Genomic DNA, 15,756 nt, shown 5'->3' on the forward strand with positions numbered 1-15,756 from the left:
CATGATAAAATAGGATTTGAAACAATTTTTTTGGGTGACGGGTCCCCTTTAAGTGGAATATAACATTTGCATAACATGTTTATAGGGAACAAAGAAATATATTTTGTACTTACTCATGGAGCTTAGATTCAAATTCATTTATTGTGTGGATGGAGAATTCAAGATGTTTGGTGGCGTTTTTAGCAGGTTTCCTTCAAAAAATTGCAATAAATATGAGAAAAATGAAACTTTACAATTAGTTAAACAACTGGTTAAATTATTTGGTAAAGTGGTTTTCAGGAAAAAAAAATCATATTACACAAAACAAAGAAATATTAATGTATAGTATACAACAGGAAGGTATAAAATCAGCATTAATATAGGATATTTAAGTAGAGTCACAGAAGCAACACAGTCATACTCACATGACAACATGTCCCATGTTTAGAAGATTTTGTATTGTTAGTTGCATGGAATCTATACTCAGAGAGCGAAGCCATTCTTCCGATGATATCATTTCATTTATCCTGTCTTCTGTTCCTTTCAGTCTCTGCAAATCGTTAAATAAATGATGATGGGGGAGGACCGAATACTAAATTATGCTTTCATTTGCCATAAATAATAACTTTTACTGATCTTGTCAAATTGTATGACTTCTCTGTGCCAGTAGGGGGCATAACACCTTTACTAATCAATTAAGATGTATTGAAGGACACTACAAACTAAAAAGGGCTTGGAGAATTATAGGCTAGCATTTGTAACAATTGGATATACGTATATACGAATACATACACGTGCGAGAGTGCAAATGGGAAAAAAAAGCAATACACATTATATAAATTCCAGCAGGACATGCTGATTAACTCTCGGATCAAGCGTACGATTCAGCTGGGAAGTACATGATTAATATATAATCCATTTTCTGCTCTGTGATGTGGAAAACGAATGTGAGGCCTAGTTCTGCAACTCTGTTGACGGATGAAAGAAAATGCCATTGCATGCGGATTTCAGTGTTCTTTCACTTTACATTTTCAAAGAGCAAAAGTCTGTCTTGCATGCTTCTTTGTAAGTTTGTTTATTAGCTGGTTTCTGCTACATTGTTTCAAAAGTCAGAACCACCAGGGCACAGAATAAAAAGTCAGACAGATACTGTTATCAACAGCAATGATACTTACAAAACTGTAGTTGCTGTAAGTGAATCTTTCCACTTTATACTAGTGATGTGTGAGCTGGCCTGAAACCTGTGGGACCTGCAGGTTTACCAGTGAGTTAAAGGGGGTTGTTCACCTTCAAACACTTTTTCAGGTCAGTTGGTTTCAGATAGTTCACCAGAAATAAAGACTTTTTCCAATTAATTTCTATTTTCTATTTGTGATAGTTTTCCTCATATTAAAGGGATACTGTCATGGGAAAACTTGTTTTTTTTCAAAACCCATCAGTAAATAGTGCTGCTAAAGCAGAATTGTGCACTGAAATCCATTTCTCAAAGGGCAAACTATTTTTTTTATATTTAATTTTGAAATGTGACATGGGGCTAGACATATTGTCAGTTTCCCAGCTGCCCCCAGTCATGTGACTTGTGCTCTGATAAACTTCAGTCACTTCAGTGTGGTGGTTCTGGAGATGAGGTTTCCAATCCTGACCGACTGAGGTTGGTCGGTTAGGAAGTCCAGAACCCAACTGCAGTGGGAGGTGTTGAGTCCAAGTAGGCTCAGCTTTTCTATCAGATGCTGAGGAATGATAGTGTTGAATGCTGAACTGAAGTCTATGAACAGCATTCGAACATAGGTGTCTTTTTTGTCCAGATGAGAGAGGGCCAGATGGAGGGTGGTGGCTATTGCATCGTCTGTTGAGCGATTTTGACGGTATGCGAACTGTAGGGGGTCCAGTGCTGCTGGCAGCAGGGTTTTGATGTGTTTCTTGACAAGCTTCTCAAAACACTTCATGATGATGGGGGTGAGTGCCACAGGACGGTAGTCATTGAGGCAGAACACTGATGACTTCTTTGGCACAGGGGCAATGGTGGTGGTTTTGAAGCACTTTGGGACAGTGGAGGTGTTCAATTAGATGTTAAAGATGTCAGTGAAAACATCTACCAGCTGATCTGCACATTCTCTTAGCACTCTTCCAGGGATATTGTCTGGTCCTGCAGCCTTCCGTGGGTTTACTCTGTCCAGAGTCATCCTCACATCAGCCACCATCAGACACAGTGCCTGGTCACTAGGCAGAGTGATGGTCTTCCTCATTTCTGTGCTTCAAACCGTACATACAGTGTCGGACTGGCCCACTGAGATACCTGGAAAACTCCCGGTGGGACCAGGTGTCAGTGGGCCCTCCTGCTTCTAAACATTTGGCTTATTTCATGGCCATTCCCTATTTCTATGAAAAATAAAGAGGCTTAATAGATGGAATAATAGGTTATAGTATGTAAAGAAAAGAGTATAGGAGAATAGAGGTTGAGTGAGGAGAGGAAGAAAATGATACTTAGAGTGGGCCCCTAGTCTAAAGATTTTTGGGTGGGCCCCTGGAGTCCCAGTCCGACACTGCGTATATAGAAGTCGTTCAGCGCATCTGCAACGGAGGCGTCACTGTCACATGCAGATGGTGTTGATCTGTAGTTTGTGATAGCCTGGATGTCCTGCCACATGCGCCGGGTGTCGCCATTCTCCTGGAAGAAGCTGTGTATTCTGAGTGTATGCGTGCTTAGCTACTCTGATGTCACGGGAAAGTTTGGCTCTCGCTGTTCTCAGGGCAACTTCGTCACCTTCCCTGAAAGCAGAGTCTCGGGCCCTCAGTAACACGTACCTCTCCAGTGAACCACGGCTTCTGGTTGAGGCGTGTAGTGATACACTTGGAGACAGTGACATCATCAATGCACTTTGTGATGTAGCTGATTACAGATGACGTATACTCATACAAGTTGATGTAGTCGCTGTAGGTTGCAGACTCCCTAAACATGTTCCAGTCAGTGCACTCAAAACAGTCCTGAAGAGCAGTCATGGCCAGGGCCGGAACTAGGGGTAGGTAGAAGAGGCACGTGCCTAGGGCGCAATGAAGTGGGGGCGCCAAGCACGTACCTCTTCCTTCAGCCTACCCCTGGTCCGGACCCTTTCTATTCCATCGGCACTCGTTCCCCCCTCCACAAATTTAAATCGGGAAGTGTGCGCATGCGCACTCTGGGATGTGTATCCTCCATGACGTGCACACTCCCAGACAAGTGCACACATGGTGACACGCGTAATCCCGGACGTGTGCGAGCATGCGCACTTGGGAGCTGTGCCGGCAAGGGGGCGAATAGGCCAGCCGGGGGGCCTTGGGCGCCCAGGTTGCTTGGCCCGGGCCTGGTCATGGCTCCTGCTGGCCATGTTTTCACCTGCTTCAGAACCACTTTAGAGTGCCTGACGAGTGGTCTGTATGTTGGAATTAGCATATCAGAGATGTTGTCTGAGTATCCGAAGTGTGGGCAGGGCTCGGCTCGGTACGCACTGGAAATGTTTGTGTAAACCGGATCCAGCGTGTTTGGCCCTCTCGTAGTAAATTCCACATGCTGATGGAATTTAGGGAGCACTGACCTGAGATTTGCATGTTTAAAATCTCCAGCAATGGTAATCAGTCCATCTGAGTGTTTTGTATGTCCGTGATATCTCTGTACAGCTCCCAGAGCGCATCTTTGGTGTTCGCGCCGGGAGGAATGTAAACTCCGATAATATGAATGGAGGCAATCTCACGGGGTAAATAAAAGGGTCTGCACTTCACAAACTCGACCAGCGGTGAGCAGTGGCTGGACACAAGCACAGAGTTTCTGCACCATTTCGTGCTGATGTAAATACACAGACCACCACTGCGATTCTTACCGCTCTGAGCAGCGACTCTGTCAGCTCGAACCGCGACCAGCCCATCCAGCTGAATGGCGGCACCTTGGACTTTTTTGCTGAGCCACGTCTCCGTGAATACGAATATGCAGCAGTCTCTGAATTTGGTGATCCAAATAATGGCAAGATCTCTTATCTGAAACCCCCTCAGGTCCTGAGCATTATGGCTAATAGATTCTATACTGTACAGGTATGGATCCGTTATCCAGAAACCAGATATCCAGAAAGCTCTGAATTACAGAAAAGCCGTCTCCCATAGACTCCATTATATCCAAATAATCCAAATTTTTAAAAATGATTTCCTTTTTCTCTGTAATAATAAAACAGTACCTTGTACTTGATCCCAACTAAGATATAATTAATCCTTATTTGATGCAAATCCAGCCTATTGGGTTTATTTTCGAGTGAAGGATTCGAAGTAAAAAAACTTCGAATTTCGAAGTGTTTTTTGGGCTACTTCGACCATCGAATGGGCTACTTCGACCTTCGACTACGACTTCGAATCGAAGGAGTCGAATTAAAAATCGTTTAACTATTCGACCATTGGATAGTCGAAGTACTGTCTACTTGATCCCAACTAAGATATAATTAATCCTTATTTGATGCAAATCCAGCCTATTGGGTTTATTTAGGGGCCAATTCACCAAGCTCGAGTGAAGGATTCGAAGTAAAAAAACTTCGAATTTCGAAGTGTTTTTTGGGCTACTTCGACCATCGAATGGGCTACTTCAACCTTCGACTACGACTTCGAATCGAAGGATTCGAACTAAAAATCGTTTAACTATTCGATCATTGGATAGTCGAAGTACTGTCTCTTAAAGAAAAAACTTCGACCCCCTAGTTCGCCACCTAAAAGCTACCGAACTCAATGTTAGCCTATGGGGAAGGTCCCCATAGGCTTGCCTACGTTTTTTGGTCGAAGGATAATCCTTCGATCGTTGGATTAAAATCCTTCGAATAGTTCGATTCGAAGGATTTAATCGTTCGATCGAACGATTATTCCTTCGATCGTTCGATCGCAGTTTTTGCGCTAAAATCCTTCGACTTCGATATTCGAAGTCGAAGGATTTTAATTCCCAGTCGAATATCGAGGGTTAATAAACCCTTGATATTCGACCCTTGGTGAATTTGCCCCTTAATGTTTACATGATTTTCTAGTAGACATAAGGTATGAAGATCCAAATTATGGAAAGATCTGTTATCCGGAAAACCCCAGGTTCCCCAGTATTCTGGATAACAGGTCCCATACCTGTATTTAGAAAATACAACAGTTTCAAGCCCTGGAAATCTAGGCTTAAGCATGACATCCTGATGATTTTTTAAAAAAATAGGTCAGCGTTCCTTTAAACTCCCTGCAGCTCAAGCACCTCATTTAGATTAGTCAGGGAAATTATGTTGTGCCTGGCAAAATGTTAAATACATTGCTGTGTCTGCAAATGATGTGCGTGTATTATAGTATTTAATGGTGAGGTACAACTTATCAGACTTCATTTATCATTCTCTTTTAAGGTAAACTGCAAAAATGAACACATGCATTGCTAATAAATAAATTGCATTAATAAATCACTTAATTGTATGCCTCAGCCATTGTTGTGAAGTGCAAAATGTGAACTGTCATCAAAACTGCTTTGTTAAGCTGCTGATGGAAGTGTTTGTGCTGCCAACCCATAGCCTCGTGCAAACCTGCAGAAACGGATCATTTTTCACACAATGATAAAGTAGCATGGTCGTCAATGCATTTTTACCTTAAAGGAGAACTTATTTATTTATTATATACAGGTATAGGATCTAGTATCTAGAATGCTTGGGACTTGGTGTTCTCTAGATAAGAGATCTTTCTGTAATTTGGATGTCCAAATCTTAAAGGGGTTGTTCACCTTTGAGTTAACTTTTAGTATAATGTAGAGAGTGATATTCTGAGACAATTTGCAATTGGTTTTCATTTTTTATTATTTAAGGTTTTTGAGTTATTTAGCTTTTTATTCAACAGCTATTCAATTTGCATTATAAACAATAGCTAGGGTCCAACCTAGCAACCATGCATTGATTTGAATAAGAGACTGGAATATGAATAGGAGAGGACCTTACTGGAAAGATGAGCAATAAAAAGTAGCGGTAATAATAAGTGTGTAGCCTTATAGAGCATTTGCTTTTTAGATGGGGTCAGCGACGAGTCATAAGAAAAAGGCAAAAAATTAAAACAAATGGAAAAGTTGCTTAAAATTGGTCATTGTATTCCATACTAAAAGTTTACTTAAAGGTGAACCACCCCTTTAAATTCTGCTACATGTCATTTAAATAAAGGACATGTAATCCCCACAAAAATGTAATCAGTGAACAGCCTCCTTGAAATCTTTAGATACCTGCCACTCTGGTTGTTAAAAGGTTAACAGTAAGGCTGCAGCATCCCCTTAACCACTTAGAATTCCTTCTCCTCCTCTAACCCACTCTGCCCCCTCCCCCTCAGGCATTTACTTTGGCTGTTGGCCCATGAGCATGCTCACTTCTTCTCACCTCATGCATGAACTTTACAGCATACATGTTCTGTTTGCAGATGTCAATGTTACTGATGATGTGTCAGTCGCTGGTTGAAAGCAGCTATTTGTTTAAGGAAAATTTGATGGTGCTAGCAAATGGAGGGGGTGTATGCAGTACAAATGATATGGCTTAGTTGGGAAAGATATGCCCAACTTATATACATGGTAGGAAAATGTAGGCTTTACTTGTCCTTTAAAGGGGTTGTTCAACTTCCAACACTTTTTTCATTTCAGTTGGTTTTAGAGTTTCATTACAGGCAGCTGTTAGAATTGATACAATAGTCACTAATATGACAAAGATGCTGCTGAGAAATGTATCAACTAAATGTTGCAAAATTGTAACAGTGCAGAATCTGCACCTGAATTTCAACTTACATTTCAACTTACATTTTGGAAAAACGGTAAAAAAATAAAGAATGGAAAAGAGTTGAAAAAAGTCTTTATATCTGGAGAACAACTCAACTGAAAATGTGTTTGGAAGGCGGACAACCCCTTTAAATAAACCCAATATTGCTACTAATATCAATCTATGCAGCTTAGTTAGGATCAAGTACAAGGGACAGTTTTATTATTATAACAGAGAAAAAGGAAAACCTAGATATTGCCTGTATGGCTAAACAGTAGTAGTAATACAGTTTATGAAAATTAACATTTTACACAGGAAAAAAGTGTATGAAATGAACTATATAGTATGGGATCCATTATCCAGAAAGCTCTGTATTACAGAAAGGCTGTCTCCCATAGACTCCATTTTATCCAAATCCAAATTTATTTTAAAATGATTTCCTTTTTTTCTGTAATAATAAAACAGTACCTTGTACTTCATCCCAACTAAGATATAATTAATCCTTATTGCAGGCAAATTAGCAAAACCAGCCTATTGGGTTCATTTAATATTTACATTATTTTCTAGTAGACTTAAGGTATGAAGACCCAAATGACGGAAATAACCTTTATACAGCAAACCCCAGGTCCCAAGCATTCTGGATAACAGGTCCCATACATGGACTTATCCCATCCCCTACAACTCTGCTTCCAGGAGTAGAGTTGTGACACTGTGGGTGGGACTATGACATTATGTGCCACAATAAGTTGATTTATTTCAACGATGCTGAAACCCGTTCAGGAGGATTAGAATCGGGATGTCCAGTTGGCAACCTTAATGCTGATAGTTACCCAAGTTTCGATATAACTAACTGAACAGAATTGCAATGTAGGAATAAAACTGTCACATTTCCACCAGGTCTAGTGATCAGATATTTGCTTTGAGACAGTGACCAGTAAATGGTAGCTGATAATTGGCTAATATGGGTTGTAATTAGGGTGTAACTACAGAGGAAGCAGACCCTGCGGCTGCAAGGGAACCCAGAAGTTATGGGGGGCCCACTTGAGCCCCAAATAAAGAGCAATTTGACATATATTGGTAAAACAGGACACTCTCTGGATATGTTGGGGGGCCCTAAAATTAATTTGCTGTGGGGCCATAGGCGGATTTTCAATAAGGCTAGGGGAGGCTAAGCCTCCCCAAACCTGCCTGGCACCTAAATAAAACAAACTCTCTCCGTTTCTGACTGCTGGTTTACACCTTTAACATTGTGGAAACCGGTTCTCTGAGCCGCACACTGATTGGATCTTATTCCTCATGGTTTCCCCAATCAGAATGCACCTCTCTTGACTGACAGTAGAACTAGCCAATCAGGTCACAGATAAAGGAGGGGGTGGGGGTGAGATTCGGATCGTCAGAAGGCACTGCAGAAAGGACTAGAAGGAACCTCACCAGAGGTGTAACTTATTTGCTGCAGATTTCAACTTACTGCTCCCACAGGTACAGTACTAAACTGGAAAAGCTTAAACACTATCTGGAATAAAATAGTTTCTTTTGTCAAAGTTTTTGCTCTCAACTGGCACCAATAATATACCTATCTCCCTTGCTCCAATCTTGAATAAACTCTTTCCCCATGAAAGGCAAATTGTGCTTTTTATGTTTTTGCACTTGTTTTTTTTCTCTTACTTTGTTTATTTTAGTCAAAAGGGTGTTCACCTTGACATTAACTGTTAGTATGTTAAACAATGGCCAATTCTAAGCAATTTTTCAATTGGCCTTTTATTATTTATTTTTATAGGTTTTGAAATATTTGCCTTCTTCTTCTTCTGACTCTTTCCAGCTTTTTAATGGTCACACCATCTAAAAACAAATGCTCTCTAAGGCTACAAATGTATTATTATTGCTACTTTTTATTATTCATCTTTCTATTCAGGCCTCTCTTATTCATATTCCAGTGTCTTATTCAAATAAGTGCATGGTTGCTAGGGAATTTGGACCCTAGCAACCAGATTGTTCAAACTGCAAACTGGAGAGCTGCTGAATAAAAAGCTAAATAACTCAAAAACAACAGATAATAAAAAATGAAAACAAATTGCAAATTGGTTTAAGAATATTACTCTCTGCATCATAATAAAAGTTAACTCAAAGGTGAACAAAACCTTTTAAGTCTGTAAGTTAGTTAGTCAGATATTCTGAGACAATTTTTAATTGTCTTTAATTTTTTTTATTATTTGTGGAGCTTTTTATTCGGCAGCTCTCCAATGTGCAATGTCAGCAATCTGGTTGCTAGGGTCCAGATCACCCTAGCAACCATGCATAGATTTGAATAAGGAACTGGAAAGGGGTCTGAACAGAAAGATGAGCATTAAAAAAAAAGCAATAACAATAGAATTGTGGCCTTACAGAGCATTTGTTTTAGAAGAGGTCATCCCCATTTGAAAGAAAGAAAGAAAGAGTCAAAAGGAGAAGGTAAATAATTAAAAAACTATAAAAAAAAGAAAAGAAAAAATGAAGGCCAATTGAAAAGTTGCTTAGAATTAGCCATTCTATACACATAAAGTGTACTTAAAAGTGAAGCACCCCTTTAAGGTGGCTTGGAAACAAACCAATGTTGTATTTCAGTGGCAATGTTACAGTGTGGGGGCATAAATATATCTGAATCTCTGCCACCAGTACCCACTGCATATCACTGCATATATGTTCTTGTTTTGTAAATATAGACTAAATCTCACATCTAAGCTTAACACTGTTTAACACTTCACAAATATATCACCCCTTTGTTAAAATGAAAGGGACATCTGTGAACACAAATGGATTGAGAATCCATTTAATATGAGTTGTGGAACCCACAGAACCGCTTGAGGTAGTTGGGGTGGGGGTTTATTTTCATTCCAGTGGTGCATCCACTAAGCCTCACAGTAGCTTTAGGTCAGTCTATGAATGGCCCATCTTTAGCCTCCCCAAACAAAAAATTCACCCTCCGCCTATGTGTGGGGCTCAGAAACATTTAGTCAGAAACAGTGTGACTTTTATAACAATACTTCATTAGACTTGGGTCACAGCTGCCTGTTTCAGGCTGCATATATTAGTCACATTCCTGGTTGCTTTTTACTACCTGGGGTATCTGGGGGATGGACAGCTTAAATAAGTGCTCTTAATTAAATTCATGTTGTATGGAGCCAGGATTGGACTGGGCCAGTGGGACACCGGAAAAAAACCCAATGGGCCCTGGCCCTCTTGGGCCCACAGATCTTGACCCGCCTGGATCCACGAGTGCTTTCTCCTGGACTTCCCCTCTCGATAGAGGCCTCAACAAATAACAGGTATGCACAAGATCCTGATGACTGTGATGGAGGCCCTGGGGTTGATGTGGGGGCCCCTGATTTCTCCTCCTGAACTCAGAAGATGAAGGAGGCTGGGGGTTGGTGTTGGGCCCCTGAGGTGGCAGTCCTAGTGGACCTGGACCCCCCAGTCCGACACTGTATGGAGCAGAAGTTATATGAATGCAGCCTTAAATAGTAAACTCACAGAAAGTAAGTCTGCTCAATATTGGGTATTAGGTAGAACAATAAAACCTTGTCTGTGTCACTCATTCGGCTTTTGGAAAGACATAGGACTATGGCACATAAGGCTAGGTCCTCTGATGAAGTGCCTAATGGTGCGAAACGTGTCAGGAGGAAGTGGCTGACATGAGGTTTGCAGACAGGGGGAAGACACTGCCATGTGGTATGATCTGAGTTTGTTTTTTACAGTTTTGTAATTAACTGCTGTTGTGATTGTGCACTAATACATGTCTGAAGTGAGCTCCTGTGCATATTTGTTTGATTATTTGCCAACTGATTTTCCAAATCCAGACAGGTTTCTGCAGTGAATGATGCAGCAATCAGCCAACCACCATCGTCCAGCCCCCTGATGAACTTATCCACTAAATGTAACCACCCTGCCCCCTGATGTCACCAGTCCGCCACCGATGTCACCTGCCCCTGTCGGGACTTCCCTACTCCGAAATCTGTGAACCCATATAAGGCATATTAACCAACATATAAGTGCCAGAACTTGTCCACTAGAGGCTGAAGAGCACCAGTGGAGAATATACTCCATGTGCCGTAAGACTTAGAAATGTAACCCATGAAGTTGAAAGTCTAATTTTCTAAATGGGTTGGCTAATCATTTGCTGCACCCCCCAAGTATATGTGTAGGCAAGAGGTAGAATTACCAGCAGATCCTGTGTTTGGTTGATGTGAGTCACCATTAATCCATTATCATATTCCAAATTGTTGACTTTCACATCCTTCCAGGCAGGCCTTGCTCTCGAGGGAACAGGTTTGGACTGGTCTTCAGCCTGTGGCCTTTAGCCCAACAAAGAACATGACATAAAAAGTAGTTGATCATCTATTCTAGTTAATTAACCAAGATGTTAAAATAAAGACAACTTCATTTAAATACATATCCCTTTAAATCTAACCGATATTCCGATTCATCTAAATATTCTAGATTTAAAATGAATAAACTACAAAATTATTTGTAAGTCTGCCCCTTTTCTGGTGAACAAATCCAGCAGCCATTAGCATCTAAATATAATAAAACTAATTACTTCCAAAATCTATTTTTACCTTGTGTACTCCAGCAGATTGGTCATCGACAGAAACATGACAGATGATTAGTGATCCAACATCACTGGATGCTCGGTCGAAAACCAACCCTAGACCAGACCAGCCCTTCATACACAGATAATTGGGCAGTATATTCAAAATCAACCAAACTTCACAGCCAAATCTTGGTACGTATGACAATCTTAAAGGGGTGGTTCACCTTAAAGTTGATTTTTAGCATGATATAGAATGGCCAATTCTAAGCAACGTTTTAATTGGTCTTAATTTTTTAAATAGTTTTTGAATTATTTGCCTTGTTCTTCTGACTCTTTCCAGCTTTCAAATGGGGGTCACTGACTTCATCTAAAAACAAAGGCTCTGTAAGGCTACAAATGTATTGTTATCGCTACTTTTTATTACTTTTCTTTCTATTCATTCCCTCTCCTATTCACATTCCAGTCTCTTATTTAAATCAATGCATGGTTGGTAGGGTAATTTGGACTCTAGCAACCAGATTACTGAAACTGCAAACGGGAGAGCTGCTGAATAAAAAGGCTAAAAAAACCACAAATAATAAAAAACTAATGAAAACCATCTAATCTAATATCTATTACTTCCTACATATTTTAAAATAACATCCCAACATACTGCTTATAACAAAGGCCATAGAAATCTTGAAAAGGGAAGTAAAAATTCTTACCAAGATGTTTTGAAAAACTGATCATTTTCCAAAATGTCGGCCATGTTTTTAGTGTGTAGATTCATCTGACTGTCCTGCAAATTGCAAAACAATGGTGCCATTATGACACAGTCTTACCATCAACAACCAAACAAGTGAATAAACAAATAAAGCACTCTCTGCTTATATATAGATGTCTACAAGAAAAGAGAAATGTTCCACTATTGTAGTATTTACTAGAACAGTAGTAGTCCAGCACCATCAGTGTAGTATTCTTTAGGCACTATTGCACAATAAAAAATGTTCCCCAGCTCTTGCCAGCCATGTTTTTTTGTTCCTGCAATTTGGAGCTGCAAGCAAGTCTGTTCTTATCACCATGTCTCATTACAGTGTAATATAAAAAGGGTAACATAATTCAGAGAAAACGTCCGAATTACGAGAATACCATCTCCCATAGACTCCATTTTAATCAAATAATTCAAATTTTAAAAAATGATTTCCTTTTTCTCTGCTATAAAAAAAAAGAACCTTGTATTAGATCCCAACTTAAATATAATTAATCTTTATCAGAGGCAAAACAATCCTATTGGGTTTAATTAATGTTTAAATGATTTTTTCATCAGACTTAAGGTATGGAGATCCAAATTATGGACATACACCTTATCTGGGAAACCCCAGGTCCCGATCATTCTGGATAACAGGTCCTTTGGTCAATTTTCTTGCATAGTCAACTTCTATTGAAAATAGAGGGTTCATTAAATCAGCATTGTGGCTGGATTAGTGAATACGCAGTGGTTCCTGGGGCAGTAAATGTAAAGCTCTGAGGGTGCATTGAGACGAGCATTATGGCTGAATTAGTAACTCAGCAGGGGCTACTGGGGGCAGTGACAGTAAAACTCTGCTGACCACACAATCAAGGTTTCACATATTGTGTACCTACAACAGATAATAGGGAGTTATATTTTATTTTAACATCATAATATACCAAAAGCAAGTGCCCACTCATGTGTCTGTAACTGCTAAAAATAATAAAAGATCCAAAAAGTAATCTCTGTGCTCTGTATCATAGGTGTAGGATTTAGGAACCATGGTGTACAGGAGTGTACTTCATTTTTATGTGGGTGGGTGGGACACAGGAAAACGTTTCTGGGGTGACGTGTATAGGGTTGCCATCTGGCCGGTATTTTACTGGCCTCACCGTTAAAAATGATGGTTGATCCCAATGTTATTAAAAGACCAGTAGCGTCAATTTTTTTAAAAAAAAATTTGTTTGTATAGAACAAAAAAAAAAAACACCAAGCCATATGTAATTTAAAAATCACAAAGTCTTTATTAAAAATAAACTTACCGAAACTCCCCCTTACACTCCTCTTCAGAAAAGCCGACAGGGCGACGATCCAGCATGCGGCACTCAATTTCTCCTCCCTGGCTATCTCCTATAGAAGGCAGGGAGGAGAAATCGAGCTCCACACGATGGATCGTCACCCTGTCTTTTCTGAAGAGGAGCGCAAGCGGAGTTTCGATAAGTTAATTTTTAATAAAGACTTTGTGATTTTAAAGTTACAAATGTCTTGGTGTCTTTTTTTCGTTCTACACAAACAATTTGACGTTACTTGGTCCTTTAATAGGGAAAAAAGATAAATATGTAGGAAGGCCGGTATTTTTTTACAGAAAAGTTGACAACCCTACATGTGCAGCCACACCTGAACATACCCCCATCCTTCTCCAGCACAATAATGCGTTTCTGTAGCTCTTGGCCTTGGTTAGGGTTGCCACCAGTTAAAATGATGGTTGATCCCAATGTTATTAATAGGGAAAAAAGATAAATATATAGGGAGGTCGGTATTGGAAAAGGTGGCAACCCTAGTCTTGGTCTGTATGAAATGTATGGAGATGATACGGAGAGACTTGTTAGTTCAAAAGCAGGGCTGTCAAACAGGAACAGAACTAATCAAATGGGGAGAATGAGCCAAATATTAGAGACTTTATGGGATATTAATAAAATAATAGATAATAAAACTGCCCTTCTCATAACGTCACCCCTTATTGCACACACACCTCATCCATACACACACCTCACCCATACACACACCTCACCCATACACACACCTCACCCATACACACACCTCACCCATACACACACCTCACCCATACACACAGACACACACAAAGCACATTGTGACCAGTCAAGATACAATATAAGCAGTACAGGCTGCAGCTACAGTTAGCATTTTAGGAGAGTGAGTTCTCCTGAGGATGTCCTAAAATGCTTTCCGTACGCAGCAGCTGCCACAGATACCTGCAATGTTACCAGGAGACTTTATTACACGGACCTGGGACAGAGAAGTTTAAGTTCCCCCCTTCGCCCCCTATACTGCCATGATCTCAGGGCAGTTTGATATGTCCGAGCTCCATTTACCTGCTCAGTTGAATCAGAACACTTCCAGGATCTTTCAATTTCCCCAGGCTATACCTCCATAGGAAGCAATTGTTACCGGCGTCGCCTTAGTAACCGAGCAAACCATAAGCACGCCCAACAGTGGAACACCCTGTATAATATGGTGCAACTACTTTACTTTCATAGAAGTCTTGCAGCTGGGACTTAAAAAAAAATAACTGTTTGTTCAGAAATAGAACTCTGCCATCGATCACCCGACGTGAAGGACATAGTTTGTGTTTGTTCGTGTATTTGTCTCCTGCGTGACTTGGTACAGTCCGTTGCTAGGTAGGGTAGGTGAAAACAAACTCAGGGGAATTCTGGGAGTTGTATTTTATTAAGGTTTTATTTAAGATATCCACTGCTGATAAGTAATTTAATATAGATTTGTCATCTGTCTTGTTTCAACTGGAACAGCTTAGCTTTGCTGGTGCTCAGGGTTGCCACCCTAAAAAATAAACAGCCTATTATTATATATTATTGGCATCAAGCTAGGCTGGTGATGGTGAAATACTGGTCAGTTAGTTGGTAACCCTATCTGCACTGTCTCTCTGGGTCTCAAACAGGCCCGGACTGGCAATCTGTCGGTTCTGGCAAATGCCAGAGGGGCTGCTGTACAATGCCATAGATAGACAGTCACTATTTAGTAGGCTGGTTGAGGGCTGTTTGGGCCTCTGTACTTGAAATGGCAGGGCTTATTTTGACTTCCAGTGTAGGTTGACACCTTTTCTGGAATGCCGGCAGTCCTAAATATTTATCTTTTTTCCCTATTAATAACATTGGGACCAGCCATCAATTTTTACCGGCCAGGCCTGGTTTCAAGTATTTGGGTAATGCAAGCTCAGTCTGTAGTAAAAAGTGACTGAACAGGGAGAAGGGGGTCCTGACTGGAAAGACATGGCTGCAGTCAGTCGTTGCTGAAGAGGTGTGGTTCACCTTTAAGTTATCTTTTACAATGTTATAGAATGGTTAATTGAAAGCAACTTTTCATTTTGTCTTTTTTATAATTTTGATTTGTCTTTTCTTCTGACTTTTTCCAGCATTCAAACTGGCTCCATCTAAAAAAAAACAAAACGTAAGGCTACAAATGTACTTTTTATTACTAATTTTTCTATACATGACCTCTCCTATGCATAATCCAGTCTCTTATTCAAATCAATGCATGGTTGCTAGGGTAATTTGGATTCTAGCAACCAGACTGCTGAAACTGAAAACTGGACAACTGCTAAATAAAAAGCGAAAATAAATTAAAAACAAACAGGGACAACCTGGTGCATTGACAGTACACCACTGAAACATGTTACATGAAACCTGCCCAATAAATATCTGTTCAAT

The 15,756-nt window shown here is 40.2% G+C and overlaps 1 protein-coding gene across 2 annotated transcripts in view; it reads right to left on the reverse strand.

Annotated features, from left to right (window-relative positions):
• Positions 1-14,674, reverse strand: part of vwa3a.L (von Willebrand factor A domain containing 3A L homeolog) — a 48,567-nt gene extending 33,893 nt beyond the window's left edge. The window contains exons 1-5 of one of the 2 annotated variants that reach the window (XM_018236452.2): positions 14,404-14,674; positions 12,006-12,079; positions 10,930-11,062; positions 405-529; positions 114-191 (exon numbers count right to left, since the gene is read on the reverse strand). In XM_018236452.2, coding sequence (XP_018091941.1) covers positions 114-191; positions 405-529; positions 10,930-11,062; positions 12,006-12,070 — 401 coding nt within the window. In that variant the 5' untranslated portion in view covers positions 12,071-12,079; positions 14,404-14,674. Of the gene's footprint in view, positions 1-113; positions 192-404; positions 530-10,929; positions 11,063-12,005; positions 12,080-14,403 lie in introns of those variants that run through there. The other variant, XM_018236454.2, reaches the window with a different exon arrangement.
• Between the last annotated feature and the right edge of the window lie 1,082 nt (positions 14,675-15,756).

Source organism: Xenopus laevis, chromosome 9_10L (assembly GCF_017654675.1).
Source record: "Xenopus laevis strain J_2021 chromosome 9_10L, Xenopus_laevis_v10.1, whole genome shotgun sequence".
NCBI lineage: Eukaryota > Metazoa > Chordata > Amphibia > Anura > Pipidae > Xenopus > Xenopus laevis.